A 20,271-nucleotide genomic window follows, 5' to 3' on the forward strand; every position below is an offset into this window, starting at 1 on the left:
GGCAGGGTGGGCCGCGTAAAACAGGCCGGGTGGAACTGGACGGTGCGGATCCAGCCCAACCCAACAGACATTCTAGAGCCGGCCTACCGCGGGGGTACGTGGCGACACCTCTCCTGCAACGTGTCCGGCGCGGACGACAGGCACCGCCGTCGCCGTCACCCCATGGCCTCGGGGTCCGCCGTGCTTCTACAGCGCTCCTACTCGCGCGCCCGAGAATATTTACGGCTCCAGCGCACCGCCAGCTACTCAGTTGCGCTGCATTTGGAGGGCGAGGGCCTGCGCTGGTGGTGGAGCAACAGCTGCGGCCGCGGCGGGAGGTTTGGCGCGAGAGCGGCGCACCGTATGGCGGGATCAGGGGAGGGGGAAAACGGCGGCGTGCCGGCGGGAGGTGAAGTCGCGATGGCGTCGGGCGTGGTGACTGGCGGCGTGGAGGACGCCTACGGCGAGGACCGCGCCACCGAGGACCAGCCTGGCACGCCGTGGGCCGTCTGCATCGCAAGGTATATGCGGGTTTCCTTCTGCTGCTCCTGTTATGTTTGGTATCCTCTGATTCTACTGTAAACTAGAAAAACTTGGCGCGTCTTTGCCGCGCCCTCCTTTGAATTAGCGAGCTTAGCATTTATTACTTCAAAGGGTTTAGCAGTTGAGCTACGAGATTAAGTTTATGATGATTTTGATGTTGTGCTTCGTTATCGTTAGCAGAGAGGAATACAATAGCATCTTGAACATTACTGAGACCATGATCACATCATAGCAATTGATGATTATTGTGATGCTATTTAATTCGGGTTTACTAGTATGGATTCATACCCATTGCTCTCACTAAATTGTGCAAGTTAATGTTGTATGTCCATTCTACAATAGTTATGGTTTCCTTGTCAGTATAGCCCAATATGGCAATGGTATTTTATATAAGCTGAAAAGTGAAATGATTCTGTCTACTAAGATGAAAGAACACTAGGCCCAAGGGGGAAAAATTGCACGGCATTTATCAATGAAATGTAACAATGTCCTTCCACTCCCAAATAACTGCATGTAGAGCTTCATTTCGAGAGCATGAAGAATACATCCTGATGCATGAGCATGGCCGAACCGGACTGCTGTAAAGATACAATGAAGAAATATTTAGCATATCTAACTTTTGGAATAGCTGAACCCTACAAAAGAAAATATCTTTTTCTAACAGAATAGAACTTTGATACAATGCTCGATATTCATAATGGGTGGATGACTAAAGATGCTTTATATTTCAGAGTCCAGAACAGGTAGGTACCAGTGATTGATAATCTGCTTTCTTACTCTGTTCAGATCTTCTTGAGATATGCATGTGAATTAATAACCTGGTGGCATAGAACACTATACAAATAACTAAATTCTGTTGTAATATCAGTGCTTACAGAATCTAGTTATGCTAAATATTAATGCTTGCAGATGAGCTAGTAGCCTGATACAGATGGTTGGTTCTTTTAAAAAATTTAGAGTGGCTATAGGGTAAGCACATGATATTCCCACATGGATGCAATTTCAAGAAATCTGATAGCTTTACATTTTCAGAGTCACAAAACAGTATATGAACTTGTATTGAATTAACTATCATCTACATCGCAAGCATCATAGAAGCCACGGCTCATTAAACATCGTATCAGAAAAAAAAATTCAGCCCTGCAAAATTACCAGCCATAGTCAGTAGGTCTCACAGAACTGAAAACTGATGGAAGGTAGTAGAAGGATATATTCATGGGTGATGGATGATATCAAATTGTCTACTTTAATGACAGATATAACTATTTATTAGCTTTGTTTAGTGTTTAGAAAGAAGTTGACAATGTTTATATTACAGAGCATCTATTGTTGCAAATATAACTTGGATGAGTGTGTAGTCGAAGACTCTGATGATGCACAATTAGACATCAGAGAGAGAGAGGGAGGGAGGGAGGGAGGGAGAGAGAGGGAGAGAACTGGTATGCACACACATTACCACATATAAATAAATACTAAAATTTATTTTAGTATGTACAATACGTGCCTGAGCTCCCATCCTACAGCTACAGGATTGAATCCTCCTCTCTCACCGCTACGCATCTTGCAAGCGTCCAGCTGCCAATGGATGGGCAAGACATGATTGTGCGGGGAGATGCTCTGCAATTATCAATCACCAATCCAGTGAATCTAACAATAACAAGCAAAATGGAATAGGATTTCTATTGAAGCAAACACCTGCAACTCTACCTTCTTCTAGAATAGGATGTCCACCAGGGGTGTTTGCTTGCGAATAAAATGCACACCTTGTATTCATTTCATCGAACACCTTCAAGGCATCATCACGGAGGTATCGATAGCTGCGTTGAGGTCGATGGTGGTCGGCAGCACATGGGAGCATGGAGGCCGGAGATGTCCTTGCCATTGGCTTTCATACCACGGCGGCCCTTTCAACGTGAGCGCTGGGAGGAGGTGGCGGCTGCTCCCTTTCAGGACATGGACGGAGCTCGGGGATGAGGCCGATGGTGGTGTGGCCGCCGTCAGAGAGGCTGCAGTCGTCGAGGCGGATGGACTTGCCAAGGGCGCGACGGGAAGGCTAGCCAGAAGAAGTGATGGATTGGTGGTGGTATTCTCGCCAGATAACCGCAGTGCGCCGGTGGCAGCAGTACTTAACTCCCGCCGGACTCGGGCAGGGCAGAGGTTGATAGTGGGCAGCTCTGCAAGTACAGCTACGTAGGGGAGCCCGATGCCGAGGGGACGAGCTGTCCGCCGGAGCTAGCGGGTTCGCAAGGATTCGAGAGCGTCCGGACTTGCAGTTTATAACGTGTGAGACCCGTGACGACCGCGATCGAACGTTCGGTATCGCGTTGTCGCTAGATCCAACGGTTACCGGTTAACGGGCAACGTGGCGCTATGGGTGCCTGAGTTTTGAACTCTGGATTCGAAAGTTAGCCTGTTCGTTTGGCTGTGGCTTGTCGTAAACGATCATAAATTTTCAGCCGGAACAGTATTTTTCTCTCACACAAACCAGCCAGCCGTACTTCTTCACGAACCAGCAACGATACGAACCAGCCAACCGAACAGGCCACGTATCGGCTGAACTCTGAAGTTGATATTCTTTTCGATGTACCTGTCCATTTCAACATGTGTCATATTGATATACGAAAATCGTGTAGCAATCTGGCCACGAACTTGGAAGAAACTCAATTGGTGTTCTGATGTGTGCATGGCTTCAAGATTGTGATGTTTTGTCATTACCGGGATTTCAGTGGCCACTCCCTACTGAGGGATCCAAGGCACAATAAAGGCCTCTCGTTCACGGAGAAAGAGCGGGACGCGCACTACCTGCGAGGATTATTGCCTCCAGTAGTGCTATCTCAGGACCTCCAGGTCTGCTATTCTACGTTCTCTACCTTATAGCCTTTGCGCGTTAGCAGTTGATGATTTCAGTGAAGCGTGTGCATCTTCTACAGGAGAAGAGGATGTTGCAGAATGTTCGGCAGTTCCATGTCCCGTTGCAGCGCTACATGGCGCTAATGGACCTTCAGGTAAGCCAATCGGCTTCAAGAGAAAATTTGGATTCACAAAGTCAGTTGCAGCTAGCCAGATTACTATTTCAGTCGTGAGTGCTTTTGTCTTGTTGAATGATGCATTTGTTTTCCAGGAGAGAAATGAGAGGCTATTTTACAAGCTCCTGATTGACAATGTAGAAGAACTACTTCCTGTTGTGTATACACCAACAGTTGGGGAAGCTTGCCAGAAGTATGGGTCGATCTTCAGACGACCGCAGGGCTTATACGTCAGCCTGAAGGATAAGTGCGTTGTCCCTCCACCTCTCCTCACAGTAATTGCTTATATCTGCTGAGAGCCTTAAAGTATTAAGGGTGCTTATGATGTGCTTTTCATGCTAGGGGGAGGATCTTGGAGGTACTGAGAAACTGGCCAGAGAAGAGTATTCAGGTTATTGTGGTCACTGATGGTGAGCGTATTTTAGGCCTGGGAGATCTTGGTTGCCAGGTTAGTTACATTGCCCTGCCATTTTTGCTTTGTCAAGGATCATTTGTGCTTCTGAATTTTTTGTTAAGCGCAGAGTTTGTTGCTTATAATCTTTTTTTGTGTGAAATATGTATAGGGCATGGGAATTCCTGTGGGGAAGCTTGCACTGTATACTGCTCTTGGAGGTGTACGGCCATCTGCTGTGAGTACTTTACATGTGAATATACAGTTTTAAATTGGCCCATGTGAATATACAGTTGTTTATTAGCAGTCTGATGTAATATTTTCCTCCATGTTGTATCATAGTGCTTGCCTATTACCATTGATGTGGGAACAAATAACGAAGATCTACTAAAGGATGAATTCTACATTGGACTAAAGCAAAGAAGAGCAACTGGCCAGGTTCCATGCTATTTGCATTGGCTATGCTCATTCAATTATCATGATTCATGTTAACCTTTAACCTTTATGATTATGGATCTCAATATATTCATTTTCTGAATCAGGAATACTCTGAACTTCTGGATGAGTTTATGGCTGCAGTTAGGCAGAACTATGGGCAAAAAGTTCTTGTCCAGGTATGGAAAATAGTTGAAAGTAAATTATTTGTTTCCTACTGAACTGTAGCAGACCACTTTCTAAAATTTGTTTGGCCTCACAGTTTGAGGACTTTGCAAACCACAATGCATTTACACTTCTTGAGAAGTACAGGACAAACCATCTTGTATTTAATGATGATATCCAGGTAATCAAATAAGGTGTTCGTTAATTTATCTTACTTTTCTTAAAAAGTCATTGAATTTTGTTCCAGACAGCAGTACTAACTCTGAAACCCTGATATTTACAGGGCACGGCTGCTGTAGTGCTTGCAGGGCTTATCGCTGCTCTGAAATCTGTTGGTGGGACTCTAGCTGATCATACATTCTTGTTCTTTGGTGCAGGAGAGGTGATTGACCCTTTTTTGGAAATTGTAGAGTAAATGCTACTGCTCACTATTAATTACTGCATGTATCAAATCTACATCGCATTTGCTTACTTGCCTTCACATTCCCATGAATCTTGTAATCAGATGAAGATAGTAGGGAACACCATCAGTTCCAATAGGTTCTTTTTAGTATAGACATGCCCTTCGGTGTCTTGGGCATAGGATCGTATTGGAAATCCTCTTGTACTTTCTGGTTTACATTCCAAAAGAACGGTTTGGTTGTCCTGAGATTGTCAATACTTTGGCAAACATAAGTACATAATTTGTATGCTAGTATTAACTATGGTTTATCATAAACACAAATGTATGTCATTGACTTTCGTGTTCAATAAAGACTGCAATTTAAAGGTCCATCTGTCTGTCTTGCAGGCTGGTACGGGCATTGCTGAACTGGTTGCTCTGGAGATATCCAGACAGGTAGTAACTTTTCAAGTTTGGCTTAACTGGAGGAATTTGCTGGTGACCATAGTAAATTAGTGATGTTTCTTTTCAGGCAAAGGTTTCTGTAGAAGAGGCTCGCAAAAAGATCTGGCTGGTTGATTCAAAGGTTAAGAAGTGTTCCCTTCCTATTTATTTTTATTTTTATTTTTGTGAACACATTGTAAAGAAGTCTGTCGTGTGTTGCAGGGACTGATTGTAACCTCACGTAAAGAGACACTCCAGCCATTTAAGAAGCGATATGCACATGAGCATGAACCTGTCAAAGATCTCTTAGGTGCTATTAAGGTACAAGGCTAAACCAAAGGGGATACAAATAGGCTTCCATTGTGGATTTTCATGGTTCATAAATCTTTTTTTCCATTTTTCAGGCTATCAGACCGACTGCACTAATAGGATCAGCTGGTGTGGGTCAAAGTTTCACGAAAGAGGTGATTGAGGCTATGTCTTCGATTAATGAGGTGGCACTTAACATCACTTCCTTGTCTAGATAGTTTGTTTTGTATCATTTCATCAAGTATTTAGAATTAACTCCAATGAAATGCAGAGACCGATTATCCTTGCTCTATCAAACCCAACGTCACAATCTGAATGTACTGCTGAACAAGCATATACATGGAGTCAGGTAGCGTTTCATGCATAGTTTCATCTTTCCACATGCCAAATTTATTTCGAATGCCTCAATCTGAGGATACATATGTAAACAGGGGCGTGCCATATTTGGGAGTGGAAGCCCATTTGATCCGGTGAAATATAATGACAAGCTGTTTGTGCCTGCCCAGGTATGAAAAAATGGCTTGTGCACACAAAGTCCTTAATTTATTGATAGTTTCAACTACTTGTGAACTTTATCTTGAACTATAACAGGCAAACAATGCATACATTTTCCCGGGGTTTGGACTAGGGGTGGTGATCTCAGGAGCGGTCCCGGTGTCAGACGATATGGTCCTTGCTGCTGGTACACACAATCTGCAAGATTTCAAGAGGATCATTCATTTCTCGATATGCTTTCCTGTTTGTCAGTTGTCACTAATTCTGCTTCTTTTTCGGGGGGTCATTGGTTTGTGGATTGGACAGCTGAAGGACTAGCTGAACAGGTAACCCCGGAGCATATTGAGAAAGGCCTGATCTACCCGCCCTTCTCCATCATCAGGAAGATTTCAGCTAACATAGCTGCCCGTGTCGCCGCAAAAGCTTATGATCTCGGTATCTTTGCTGTTTTGGGGTACATTTTACTAGAAAACTTAGCGACTTCGAGACACCATGTAAGTTCCATTCTTCTGCTTCACTTTCCGCAGGAATGGCTAGCCAGCTCCCTCGGCCAAAAGACTTGGTGAAGTACGCTGAGAGTTGCATGTACAGCCCCGTCTATCGATCGTACAGGTGATGTGAAGAGCGAACAGTGCTGGCATCGGATACACGGATGGGTGTGTTATATATATACAGCTTCACCTGAAGATTGCATATGCCTATACATTGACATCTACTGCTGAGCTGCTACCTGCTATGCTTGTACATATCTTCCCTGTGACAGTCTTGTAAACGTGTGGCGAAGTCCGCTACTGTGGAGCTGATACTGCACGTTCGTACTTTATGTAGCTGTGCAATAAAGTTCAGGGGATGTAAATTTTTGACGTATTCCTACGTACTCCGTACTAGTCTACTGCAGCATGTTGACATGTTCTCATGCGTGTCGGGGGTTTCTTGTACATGTTTTGCCGGCGCCTATGCAGTCTTGAGGTCTCTACACAAGCGGGGTGACGACAGCATTCAACTCCGAGTTCAAGAAATTGTTATAAAAGAAACGTAAATGCCACCAGGACGTTGGACAGTTCATGGGCATGTATACCGGCCCAATAAATCCCTAAATCTCTGCTCCTTGTCCGCTCGTTTTATATTACGGTATCTGTGTCTGTCTCCTCTGTTGTGTCGGTTGGATAAGAAAAGGAGAAGGAGATGAGACCTGTTCCGCTCTACTCCGTAGTCGACGGTGACCTTGCCTGCTCCTCCTCCGTCGGTCGCCCCGCTGCTCCTTCCCTTGCTCCACCGCGCCGCACCGTTGCTCCCTGCCTGCTGCTTCTGCTCTGTGGCCCGCTTCGCCGTACCCACGTGTGGTGACCGCTCCCTTGGTCGCCAGCTAGCCACTGAGGCCGCTACGCAGGAAGAAGCGTCGGGCCTGGCGCAGAAGCCCTCTGGCCTCACGCTACGGCTGCGGGGCCCCGATGCAGACGACGGAGAAGTCCGCACCGAGATACATGTTACAAGTGCATATTTTAAATGTTTCAGATGTTTTAGAGGTATTTGCAAGTGTTTCATAAGGATGTTGCAAAAGTAGATCGGGATGTTGCACATGTTGCAATGGGCTATACATGTATGTTTCAAAAGTTTCATCTGTTTTAGATGTATGTTGCAAGTGTTTCATTTGGATGTTGCAAAACTAGATCGGGATGTTGCATATATATGCAAGTGTTTCAAGTATTTTTATATGTATATTGTAAGTGTTTCATCTTGATGTTTGCATATGTTTGTAATGGTTACACACGTGTTTTCAAAAAAAAAATTGATGTTTTGCAAGTGTTTCAACTGTTTTGGACGTATATTGTTTCATCTGGAAATTACAAAAGTAAACTGACACATATTACGATACGCGTGAGAAACTGAGAGGGCGTGAAAGGTCTGGCCACGTGGGCAGCGTCTGGGCGGCGCAGGCCCCGTGTGGACATACTAAATGCAAGCTTAGACGAGGGCATGCTGGCCTGAGCTCTGGAAACGGGAGTGCAGCGTGGTGGTCCAGATGCAGCGTCTATCCGGACGTCCGGGCGCTACTGCCGTAAAAAAAAACTCCAAATACAATACGTGATGCTTTGTAATTAGCTGCTACTTGCTACTACGAACGGACGTCAAACTTTTAAAACTGAACGCCATCATCCGGACGTCAGGATTGTCACATCAAACCGCATTCGTCAAAATATGTTCAGCACGAGTCGATTATGCCACGCAAATTTAGAGTTCGGACGCACACATGGATCTGAAATCGCTCTCTATATGAGGCCGCAGGTCACTTCACAAGTTGGAACAAGTTTTTGGAAAGCCCTTCCCAAACCAGATTTTGCCGAAAACCCTTCGCTCGCTTTCAGGAAGTAAAAGCAGGCAAATTGGGTCTCGCACAGAATAATGGAAGGCACAAGTTAGTGGATTGCTGCAACTGCAACAAATGGTCACCCAGGCTTGGATGATCTGATCAGTTCTATCTTGATTGTGTATCATCTGAAATTTGGGAAGTCCGTATCGCCCAGAAGGATCTCGGATGCAGGTTCTTGTTATCGGCTCTGAACAGCCAGCCTATATTGGACTGGCAGGCACTGCACAACGCGATCGTCCATGTGTATCTGCAACCAGAAAAAAGAACTTAGCCAGTGTATCAGGCAACCATGGTAGTTATGTGATTTCCAGGTTCAAGTGGAGAAACGAAAAAAAAAAAAAAACTGGTAAAATTATCATACCCTGGAAACCAGCTGTGAGTTTTGGAAGGGTCGCCGCGCAGTGCAAGGCCAGTGGCACTGTATACTGTGATAATCTCTTTCACAGAACTGTGGGGCTTGCTGTGAGAAGACATTGGGCTGTCACTGGACGTCACCACCATGTCACTTCGTCTTGCAATACGGGTCTACAACAAGAAAAGAACCTGTCACCTCTTGTATTAGTCAAAACTATGCATAAACTATTTGATCAGTTTTATAGCTGATATCCCCAGGACTACCCCAGATCCAAGAATCAGATGGGACGACAACCAAGCAAGAGTTTATGTGCTGATTCTCAAAAATCAACTCCCCAAAGGTCGACTCGACCAGTGAGCTTTAACCATCTCTATGGAAATAAGAGACTTGCTAAAATACAGAAACCTAAATTTTAGTTTTCTTTCATGCGACGGTTATTGCATATATTTTATACTAAAATTGCAGCTTTAGTTTGTTGCAATTATGTAGGCATAATCTGCAATTTTTATTCCGAGAATAAAAAACATGTTAGACAAAACCACAAACTCGATAAAATCTGATCTAAACTGGCACAGACAATTAACAATTTACAATTGTTTTTATAGTTAGACAAGGACAAAAATTTGATATGTTATGATACAAAGATATTTACAAATCACAAAAGTAACAATTCACTTGTACTAGTTGGTTGTACAAGAGTGTTGCCTGAAATTATCCTAAAATTCAGGCACCAGAAATATAGGAGAAGTGTGGAAATAATGAGTCAGCTTCGTTTTTTTTCTTTTTATTAGGTATTCGAAACACTGCACTTATGCAAAAAAAAGGTTGAAATCCTGCAGAACCTAAATGACAACAAAATTTGAAATCCTGGATCCAGTTTCATTTTCATGTCACCACTATGCATGAATGCATGATGCATTACCACCACTGGTTCCAACTGCAGACTGGACAGAGATAAGGTCACAAGTCTTGGCCATGTGAACAGAATTGAAGAAATGAAGCATGATCAGAAACTTTGAGAAAGTAACTGTTACTGTTTAAAAGAAAGTAAACAATACCAGGCAATTTCTACATCGTATGAAATTGAAGGCTTTGAGTAGCTGAATCTCCCGCTGTAGTCGATATGAGATTCCATCAATCTCAAGCAATTCTTGCCTTAGAGACTCTGAGATAGGAAGTTTGCTTCCAATGCAAAATGACAAATAATTTGGTTTCCTCACATGATCATCCATGCTTGGGTTTAAAATTACTTGTCTCCACAAATCTGCCATGAAGAAAATTCAAGGTCATACATACAACAACACTTAAATCACAACTGAACAGATTTATACTTGACATAACAGGACTTATCTCTCTATACTACAAAGATATAAGCAACTTTTCCAGCATGTCCGAGAAAAAAATTACAGGAACAAATATTATGCAGTTAACAATCAATGAATGAAGAGTAACATAAATTCAGTTTGCTACAATTCAAGAGAAATAAAAAAGGAGTGGAGAAATAACTTGGTACCTGCAGCTCTCCTAGAAAGTGAATACGAATCATACATCTCATAAGCCCAGCGAGGCCAAAATGACAATGGGGCCTGTGATGCATTTTTTGTTGCAAAGTAGCGTTTCTGCTGTTTAGTATCTTTCTTTCTTGCTCTCTGAAAGGATTTGGAGGATATGAAACAAAGATTATCATCATCTCCTGTGTTTGTATTCTTATCTGGCTGACCATACCCATCAATTTCTTTTACAGACTCATGGCTCTGGCAAGACTGTTCAGGTATAGAATTTTGGCCTTCATTTGAGGATTCATCCACAATACCACACCTTACCAAGCCACTGGACCGGGAACCTAAAAGGTATATTCTTTTATCTGTTACTGAGTAGTCACTTGAAGTGCTAGTGGGTGATAGAGAATCCCTATCCATATCAGAATCCACATGATCAAGTTGTGTAGAACATGACGCATGCAAACTGGGCACTATCGATGAAGCACATTGCCTGAAACTGTTAGTTGCAGCTAACTGTCCAAAAGCATCTCTTGGAGTTCTTTGAGGTGTATCTTCTTCAATAATTTGGACTTCACCCCATGGCTGTCAAGAAAAATGCCATGAGAATATGCTCTCTTCCTTTTAGTTCAGAGAATTACATAGTTTTTACTTAGGCCCTGTTTGGATCACAGCTGGATCATTATAATCTAGGTTATACATAGGATTAATATAATCTGGATTAATAATCAGAGTGCTTGGATCCCTGGATTATTGTGGTGGATTATTCTTGGTTCAAATGACAAATACTCATCATCACCAAAAAGCAGGTCCAAGGTGGATTATAGGATTATTGTAACCTGGTGTTTTGATTATAATAATCCACCTTATAATCTAGCTTGTTTGGATCACAATTACAATATCTTAGCTGATTATTATAATCACAGTGGATCCAAACAGGCCCTTAATTATTAAGACTTACTACTCCGTCGACATCCAACCAATGGCGCATAAGACGAAACCGCTGCTGACCATGAGAGAAAATACATGATGAACCATCATCCAACTGTTGAATTTTCTGTATCTATGAAGGCAACATAAACACACAAGTTAATTTAACTCTTGACAGTCTGACTAATGAGAAGGAAGGGCTACAGGTGAATATAGATAGTTTGAATGAAATAACAAATAAATAAAACTTGCACCAATATATAGCTCACAACTTATTATACAAAAAAAAAACTCGACCTGCAGGGGGTAAGACAGCCCCTGGGTATTGCATTAAACTCACAACTTATACTAGTCTAGTTGATGTTAAAATTGCAAAATGTGTAAAAGGGTGTTAACCAAAAGAAGTCAGACTCAGAGACATGTTAGTGGCATGAAAATGGCACTTGTAGTGCGCACTTGAATTCCAACTTCCAAGATGTTTTGTATCATCAACTGATCGAAGCAAAACAACAAATAGTCCCAAGCAAGTCGGGGTAGACTCATCAACTGATCAATGTACAAATCCAGAAATTTGGTTGCAGGGTCTATCTTCGAGAATAAGGAGACTATAATCAACCATAGCTTCTCAAAAGAAGAAAAGAGAAACACAATAATCAACTTTAGCTGTGGATACCATAAGGATGTTTTCCAGTAAGTAAATGTCTAGGTCCTGTGTGAATTCATTACAACAACAACAACAACATAGCCTTTCAGTCCCAAGCAAGTTGGGGTAGGCTAGAGTTAAAACACACCAAGAGCCCCAAGTTACGGTTCAGGCACTTCAATAGCTGTTTTCCAAGTACTCTATTCAAACATAGATCTCTAGGTATATCCCAAGCTTTCAAAACTCTTTTTATTGCCTCCCCCAAAGTCAATTTCGGTCTTCCTCTACCTCTCCTCATATTATTAGCTTGGCTTGAGACTCCACAATGCACTGGTGCCTCTGGAGGTCTCCTTTGAACATGGCCAAACCACCTCAACCGATGTTGGACAAGCTTTTCTTCAATTGGTACTACCTCTAGGCGACCACGTATATCATCGTTCCGAACTCGGTCCATTCTTGTGTGACCGCAAATCCATCGCAACATACGCATTTCTGCAACACTCAGTTGTTGAACATGTCGAATCTTTGTAGGCCAACATTCTGCTCCATACAACATAGCCGGTCTAATCGCCGTTCTATAAAACTTGCCTTTTAGCTTTTGTGGTACCCTCTTGTCACAGAGAATGCCAGAAGCTTATCGCCACTTGATCCACCCTGCTTTGATTCTATGACTAACGTCCGCATCAATATCTCCATCCCTCTGTAGCATCGATCCCAGATACCGAAAGGTATCCTTCTTAGGCACTACTTGACCTTCCAAACTCACATCTCCCTACTCCTGTACAACTCCGCCAAAGTCGCATCTCATGTATTCGGTTTTAGTTCTGCTCAATCTAAAACCTTTAAACTCAAGGGTCTGCCGCCATAACTCTAGTTTCCTATTTATTTCCGCCTGGCTTTCGTCCACTAACACTACATCATCAGCGAACAACATACACCAAGGGATATCCTCTTATATGTTCCTGGTAACCTCATCCATTACCAAGGCAAAGAGATACGGGCTTAAGGCTGACCCTTGATGAAGTCCAATTTTAATCGGGAAGTAATTTGTGTTACCATTTTTTGTTCGAACACTAGTCACAACATTGTTGTACATGTCCTTGATGAGGGTCACGTACTTTGATGGGACTTTATGTTTGTCCAAAGACCATCACGTAACATTTCTTGGTATCTTGTCATAAGCCTTCTCCAAGTCAATGAAAACCAAGTGAAGGTCCTTCTTCTGCTCTCCAAACCGCTCCAAATTGGTTTGTCGATATCTGCGTCGTTCCTCGCAGGCGCTGCTCGATGACTCTCTCCCATAACTTCATAGTGTGGCTCATCAACTTAATTCCCCGATAATTAGTACAACTTTGGATATCTCCCTTGTTCTTGTAGATTGGTACCAATATGCTTCTTCTCCACTCCTCAGGCATCTTGTTCGATCGAAAGATATTTCTTCTAAATGGCTTGATATGTCTTTTAGATGGCATTAAATTTGTTTACAGATTCCAAGTCTGGTCCAGTGGTGAAGCTGGAACCAAAATGGCAGTGGTGCACCAGGAGGATATGGTCAAAACAAGCCAACTGTGACCTAAATTTCATTTTACTGTAGTGCAGCACCCTAGCCCTATGTTTTGTCGCCCCTCATCTAGGCTTTAGTTGTTACTAACTTATTATAGAAGACATCAAAGATATTTGTTCTTTTTGGTTCCTAGATAGAAAGATCATGTGCATTAATATAGAAATAATTTTATCATTCTATCATATGAGCAGATACTCAATCACTAGTAGAAACAACTCAACGAGGAGGAAGACCACAAGTACACATGACATAACTAGTAACTAATAGCTTAGAAACCACACCTCTGCCATTGTCCCGACAGAAGCAATAGTATAATGTCCATCATTTGTGTGTCGATAAACATAAACCTGACATTGGACCATAGCCAATTAAAATAGACAATGTAACAATGCATCATGACAATGAGAAATGGCACTCACCACGCCTATCATGCATGGAGCATCAACATGATTAATAGCCTTGTCAATAGCTTCCACTAATCTAGGCTGAAACACTCGAAGATGTAGGGAAGCTTCAGGAAACAAAACAACTCCTGCAGAAGTTCCATGACAGAACATTTAATATAATTCCACTATGTTGAAAATGTACGCCATCAACATAGAATAGTCCTCACTCCGGTGAAAAAGGCCAACACAGATGGGCATTTCTATATATACTTTGTAAGATGAGATTATTACCACTAGTTACACAATCAATATTAGGTCTGTTCAGATTTCGGGAAGGACAACAGGATGGTCGACTTCAAAATGTATTGTCCTCATATTCAAATTAATTTGAGGTAAGCTTTGTCATACAGGTAAGTTGGAATGTAGGGTCACTTACAGGTAAGTTAAGAGAATTAGTTGATACCGCGACTAGGAGGCGTGTAAATATATTATGCGTTCAAGAGACTAAATGGAAGAGTCAGAAGGCGAAGGAGGTGGACAATACAGGTTTCAAGCTGTGGTACACAGGGACAGTCGCGAATAGAAATGGAGTAGGAGTTTTGATTGATAAGAGCCTCAAGAATGGTGTGGTGGGAGTGAGAAGGCAAGGAGATAGGATTATCTTAGTCAAGCTTGTCGTTGGTGATATGGTCTTGAACGTAATTAGTGCGTATGCCCCCCAAGTAGGCCTCGACGAGAGTGCTAAGAGACAGTTCTGGGAAGACTTAGATGGCCTGGTTAGAGCTATACCTAGTAGTGAGAAGCTTTTTATAGGAGGAGATCTTAATGGGCATGTAGGTACTACAAGCGCAGGTTTCGAGGCAGTTCATGGAGGTTTTGGGTATGGTAGTAGGAATTAGGAGGGGGAGGAAGTTCTGGACTTCGCGGTAGCTTTTGACCTGATGATAGCCAACACTTTCTTTAGAAAGAGAGAATCTCATCTAGTGACCTTCAGTAGCGGACAACACTGTAGCCAGATTGACTTTGTCCTCGCAAGAAGAAAGGACAAACGAGCATGCTTGGATTGCAAGGTGATACCAGGAGAGTGTGTTGTTTCTCAACATAAGCTTTTGGTGGCAAATTTTCGTTTTCAGGTGCGCGCCCGTAGGGATAAACAAGCTAAGATTGAAAGAACAAAGTGGTAGAAACTGAAAGGGGAGACGTCAGAGGTATTTAGGGAAAGGGTTATCAAAGAGGGCTCTTGGAAGAAAGAAGACGATATAAACAACATGTGGGACAAGATGGCAACCAACATTCAGAAGGTAGCCTCAGAGGTGTGGAGTAACCAAAGGAAGGGGACGCGAGGCTAAAGATACTTGGTGGTGGAACGAGGAAGTCCAAAGGGCTATTAAGGAGAAGAAAGAATGCTATAGACGCTTGTACCATGACAGGAGTGTGGACAACATAGAGAAGTACAAGGTGGCAAAGAAGACTGCAAAGCGAGCTGTAAGTGTGGCAATGGGTAGAGCGTACGAGGATCTTTACCAACATTTGAGTACGAAGGAAGGAGAGAAGGACATTTATAGGATGGCTAGGGTTCGTGAGAGAAAGACACGGGACTTCAACCAAGTTAAGTGCATAGGATGAAAGGGAGCATCTCTTGGTGAAGGAGGATGAGATCCGACATCGATGGCAAGAGTATTTTGACAAATTGTTCAATGGTGAGAATATAGACACAACCTTTCAGTTGGATGACTCTTTTGATGACACCAATAGGCGCTTTGTGCGGAGAATCCAAGAATCTGAGGTCAGAGAGGCGTTGAAAAGGATGAAAGGAGGTAAGGCGATGGGACCGGATGGTATCCCAATCGAGGTGTGGAGATGCCTCGGGGACATAGCTATAGTATGGCTAACCAAGCTGTTCAACCATATTTTTCGATCGAACAAGATGCCTGATGAGTGGAGGAGAAGTATATTGGTACCGATCTACAAGAATAAAGGGGATATTCAAAGTTGTACGAATTACCGGGGAATTAAGTTGATGAGCCATACTATGAAGCTATGGGAGAGAGTTATCGAGCATCGCTTGAGACTTGAGAGCAATAACGCGGGTCTCTATGAACCAATTTGGTTTCATGCCCGGAAGGTCAACCATGGAAGCCATTTTCTTAGTAAGACAAGTTATGGAGCGGTATAGGGAGAAGAAGAAGGACCTACACATGGTTTTTATTGACTTGGAGAAGGCTTATGATAAAATACCAAGGAATGTTATGTGGTGGGCTTTGGACAAACATAAAGTCCCAACGAAGTACGTCGGGCTCATTAAGGACATGTACAACAATGTTGTGACTAGAGTTCGAACAAGTGATGGAGACACGGATGACTTCCCGATTAGGATAGGACTACATCAATGGTCAGCTTTGAGCCCTTATTTGTTTGCTTTAGTGATGGATGAGGTCACAAGGGACATACAAGGGGACATCCCTTGGTGTATGCTTTTCGCGGACGATGTAGTGCTAGTTGATGAAAGCCGGACAGGAGTGAACCAGAAACTGGAGTTATGGCGGAAGACTTTGGAGTCCAAAGGTTTTAGACTCAGTAGAACTAAAACTGAGTATATGAGATGTGACTTCGGCACTACTACTCGGGAGAAGGAAGATGTTAGTTTGGAAGGTCAAGTAGTGCCTAGGAAGGATACCTTTCGATATTTAGGATCAATGCTACAGAGGGACGGGGATATTGATGAAGATGTTAGCCATAGAATCAAAGCAGGGTGGATGAAGTGGTGGCAAGCGTCTGGTGTCCTATGTGACAAAAGGGTACCACAAAAGCTAAAAGGCAAGTTTTATAGGACGGCGTTTAGACCTGCTATGTTGTATGGTGCAGAATGTTGGCCTACGAAAAGACGACATGTTCAACAGCTAAGTGTCGCGGAAATGCGTATGTTGCGTTGGATTTGCGGTCATACAAGAAGGGATCGAGTTCGGAACGATGATATACGTGAGAGATTAGGGGTAGCGCCAATTGAAGAAAAGCTTGTCCAACACCGGTTGAGATGGTTTGGACATGTGCAACGGAGACCTCCAGATGCACCGGTGCGTAGCGGAATCCTAAGTCAGGATAGTAACGTGAAGAGAGGCAGAGAAAGACCGAAGTTGACTTGGGTAGAGGCAATAAAAGGAGACTTGAAAGGATGGAATATACCCAAAGACTTAGCCTTAGATAGGAGTGCTTGGAAGACAGCTATTCACGTGCCTGAACCTTGATTGCTTCTGATGGGTTTCAACTCTAGCCTACCCCAACTTGTTTGGGACTTAAAGGCTTTGTTGTTGTTGTTGTAAGCTTTGTCATACACTGCATGGTCCACAGGAAGCAGGAATGCTACCTTGAAGGTAAAACGTCGGCAGATTCAGGACTCTGTCTCCATCCAGGAAAGCAAATTTGCCTCGTGCACCATCAATCTTTGCCTCTAGCAAATAACCAGACTGTTCATGCATTGAATCTACGGATATAAAATCCGAATCTATCTAGGAATACACAAATAAGATTAGCATGAATATTTACCAAGGTAGGTGTGATCTTGCAAGGAAACAGTAGATGTATCGACCATAAGCTCCTCAGAAGTGTTAATCCCTCCATCTCCATGAGCATTTCTGCGATTAAAGAATGTGAAGAAGAAAAAAGAATAAAACAAGAATCCACACAAACATTGAGTAGCAACAAGCTCATACAAATTCACTTCTATCTATACCATTTAAATGAATGCAGGTACAGGTATTGGGGAAATGTTTAGCAGACCATATATTATGTTCACTCATCCCATTGAACCAAGGGCCTTAAGATGTTATCTATCGTATTAATCATTAGTAGCAAAACTTTGAATATAACCGAACTTGTGGGCACCATGTATACTACCTCATCACTCCTCCACCAACCTTTTTTAGAGTTTTAGGGTCATGCCCCCGTCTTCCAATAGATCAAAAGACAAGACTCCACCAACCATAAGTTTGAGTACATCAGCAAAATTGTGTTGCGAACTAAATGTTGGCTATGAGTGCGAAGTAACCACTAACCATCTCCGCTGTAAGCTCTGCGCTTAAAACAAATTTTAGTTTAAGCTCCAGATTTTGCTGTTTTCTATGAGCTTAAGTTTGCAAAAATTCCCCAATCCTAATCTTTAAGGGAATTTGAGAGATGGATTGAGCTCAAGCGAGAGCTTAGCAGAATATCTTTAGATGAGGAGGGCTCTGACATGGTTAGTTGGGGTTTGAGAAAAAAGGCCACTTCTCTACAAAATCCCTCTACAGATTCATATCAAATGGTGGGGTTACTAGCAGAATAGCTGGTCATCTGTGGAAATGTAGAATTCCCTTGAAGATCAAGTTTTTTCTCTGGCAGGTTTTAAACTGCAATGTGCTCTAAGCCTTAGCAAGAGAGGTTGGAAAGGTTGTGAGAAATGCTGCCTGTGTGGGATTATGGAATCTGTGAATCATATCTTTTTTTGATTGCATTATAGCTAGAATGATTTGGGGCTTCCTAAGAGAGATCTTTAAATGGCAAAATTGGCCAACGTCTGTGAAGAACTTATCTGAAACATGGTTACAGGGCAAGGTGCTCCTAACCATCAGATTAACCCTTTTCATCTTTGCAGGTTTTGCTTGGGCTATTTGGAATAATAGGAACAAGATGGCTATTGAAAACAAGTTTCCAAAGGCCCCGTCTGACATCATCTATGTTGCATTATCATTCCTGCAGAAGTGGAGTGTACTCCTCAAGGAGGAGGGTCGCCAACGCATTCTGCAAGTGGAGGACGAAATCCTGCGCTGGATGAAGAATTTCAGGCCTAGTGTGTTGATGTCTACTGATATCTGTGAAATCTAGATCATGTACTAGGCTGTCGTGTGTTATTTTGCTTTCCTGAGGAACTGGCTTCCCCAGTATTGTATCCGACTATGCTTTCTTAAAAGCTGAGGTAAAACTCTCGTAAAAAAAAAAAGAAGGCTTAAGTTTGCAAAAATTCCCCAATCCTAATCTCCACCGCCTCCGAATTCAGTGTGTAATGTATTTTCACAATAACTAACATCGTCAGTCACACCACTCTATCCCCCGCAAGGAACTGTAAGAAAGGGGCAAGGGGGGCGCTCGGACCTGAGGAAGGTGTCGACGTCGGAGGAGGAGGATGAACCGTCGTCGTCGACCTCCTCTACCTGGAGCTCCTCCATATCCAGCTCTAGGATCTGCTCCATCTGCCTCCGCTCCCTCTCCAGGATCCGGTCCCGCTCCGCCATTTCCCCGCGGCCGCGGCGCTCGAGTCGCAGGTTGTGGAGGTGGCGGCGGAGTTCAAACACTTCCTCCATGCGTGGGTGATTTTTTTTTTCGCAACGAAAATGTTTATTTGTTTATCGGCAAAACAAAACGAGTAATTTTCAACAATCTCTGGCAACGGTATTATTTAAAACCCATATTAGATAGCGACATTGCAATTTAAGGGTCCTTTGGAATTTCACAGAAATTAATTAGGAATTTTATAGGAATTAATTTATTTTCGCATAACAAACTTAGGAGACTAGAAAAAATCCCACAATTCAAAGACGCCTTAAAAATAATAAATAGTTAACGACTAAGCTTATTGTCAACTAAACATGTTTAAATATTGGACCGGTTTAGACACGAATCTTGATCCGCACCCACAACGGACACATTAGGTCCACTTAGGTCCACGTCGACGAGAACACGCATGCGCCACCTACATCTTCCGAAGCAGCCACTATATGAGCTCGATCCATACTTAAAAGACCAAAGAAAACCACCAACTAGATCTTTCTAATGGAAGGCCTTGTCATGCCAGAATTTTTTTTATTTTTAACCTTTTCTTAAAACAAATTTCAAATCGAACACGGTTGCTTTTTTATTTTCAAATCTAATCCGTTTTGCCGCATCTAAGTCCATGGCGTGGCCAAAACAAGCTGTCGCGCCACATGCATCGGCGCGGCACGATCTGCCACGTCGGACAACGATTTTCACGTGTAAATCCTTGCCGCACCACGCGCCAACCAGACTGACGCGGCAAGGCACAACCTTAGAAACATTTTATCTTTTTTATATGACTTCGGATGAAGATGATCTTTATATGAAAATTGTAGCTCTCGACAAGATCTACAACTTTCTATCTTTGAGTTTTTCCATTTGAGGTCGTTAAGATGCTTAAAAAATTAAACAATGTTTCAGCAGTATATTAATCGCATACGAGCACTTGTCGCCTTGAAAAAATCATATTTTTGTTATATGGAGTCAAATGGAGATATTTTCTATATGAAAATTGTAGCTCTCGATGAGATCTACAACTTTATTGTTTTAAGTTTTTCCATTTAAGAT

At 42.8% G+C, this 20,271-nt stretch overlaps 2 protein-coding genes across 5 annotated transcripts; one reads left to right on the plus strand and one right to left on the minus strand.

Annotated features, from left to right (window-relative positions):
• The first annotated feature begins 34 nt into the window (after window positions 1-34).
• Window positions 35-7,253, plus strand: LOC136450563 (NADP-dependent malic enzyme-like). The gene is made up of 19 exons (XM_066451054.1): window positions 35-500; window positions 3,249-3,369; window positions 3,453-3,527; window positions 3,644-3,795; window positions 3,891-3,996; window positions 4,112-4,177; window positions 4,282-4,377; window positions 4,482-4,553; window positions 4,637-4,720; window positions 4,823-4,921; window positions 5,330-5,377; window positions 5,454-5,507; window positions 5,588-5,686; window positions 5,770-5,859; window positions 5,946-6,023; window positions 6,106-6,180; window positions 6,266-6,356; window positions 6,476-6,604; window positions 6,697-7,253. Exons 1-19 carry the CDS (start codon window positions 163-165, stop codon window positions 6,783-6,785), a joined length of 1,962 nt encoding a protein of 653 aa, XP_066307151.1. The 5' UTR covers window positions 35-162; the 3' UTR covers window positions 6,786-7,253.
• Window positions 7,254-8,332: 1,079 nt separating this feature from the next.
• On the minus strand, window positions 8,333-19,246 carry LOC136450566 (uncharacterized). 4 transcript variants are annotated; one of them, XM_066451061.1, is made up of 10 exons: window positions 19,045-19,246; window positions 17,461-17,549; window positions 17,282-17,365; window positions 13,951-14,063; window positions 13,813-13,878; window positions 11,356-11,451; window positions 10,409-10,979; window positions 9,954-10,159; window positions 8,902-9,065; window positions 8,333-8,787 (listed from the first exon to the last, which is right to left on the minus strand). In XM_066451061.1, the coding sequence occupies exons 1-10, from the start codon at window positions 19,182-19,184 to the stop codon at window positions 8,646-8,648; spliced, it is 1,671 nt and encodes a 556-aa protein (XP_066307158.1). In that variant the 5' UTR covers window positions 19,185-19,246; the 3' UTR covers window positions 8,333-8,645. The 4 variants fall into 4 exon arrangements, with proteins under 4 accessions (XP_066307158.1, XP_066307157.1, XP_066307160.1 ...); XM_066451060.1 differs by having other exon boundaries at window positions 8,334-8,787; window positions 11,356-11,457; XM_066451063.1 differs by having other exon boundaries at window positions 8,334-8,787; window positions 11,356-11,457; window positions 17,282-17,381; window positions 19,045-19,057.
• Window positions 19,247-20,271: the final 1,025 nt, after the last annotated feature.

The sequence above is a fragment of the Miscanthus floridulus genome, chromosome 5 (genome assembly GCF_019320115.1).
Source record: "Miscanthus floridulus cultivar M001 chromosome 5, ASM1932011v1, whole genome shotgun sequence".
In the NCBI taxonomy this organism is placed as follows: domain Eukaryota; kingdom Viridiplantae; phylum Streptophyta; class Magnoliopsida; order Poales; family Poaceae; genus Miscanthus; species Miscanthus floridulus.

Bases quoted from the DNA above. Each gene is read 5' to 3' on its own strand.
- LOC136450566 (XM_066451060.1), bottom strand. From the start codon at position 19,184: ATGGCGGAGCGGGACCGGATCCTGGAGAGGGAGCGGAGGCAGATGGAG. The intron at 17,550-19,044 runs GTCCGAGCGCCC...CTTTAATCGCAG, and splicing joins GACGTCGACACCTTCCTCAG to AAATGCTCATGGAGATGGAG. The intron at 9,066-9,953 runs GTATTGTTTACT...TTCTTGTTGTAG, and splicing joins TACGATGTAGAAATTGCCTG to ACCCGTATTGCAAGACGAAG.
- LOC136450563 (XM_066451054.1), top strand. From the start codon at position 163: ATGGCCTCGGGGTCCGCCGTGCTTCTACAGCGCTCCTACTCGCGCGCC. The intron at 3,796-3,890 runs GTGCGTTGTCCC...TTTTCATGCTAG, and splicing joins TACGTCAGCCTGAAGGATAA to GGGGAGGATCTTGGAGGTAC. The intron at 5,860-5,945 runs GTGGCACTTAAC...AATGAAATGCAG, and splicing joins CTATGTCTTCGATTAATGAG to AGACCGATTATCCTTGCTCT.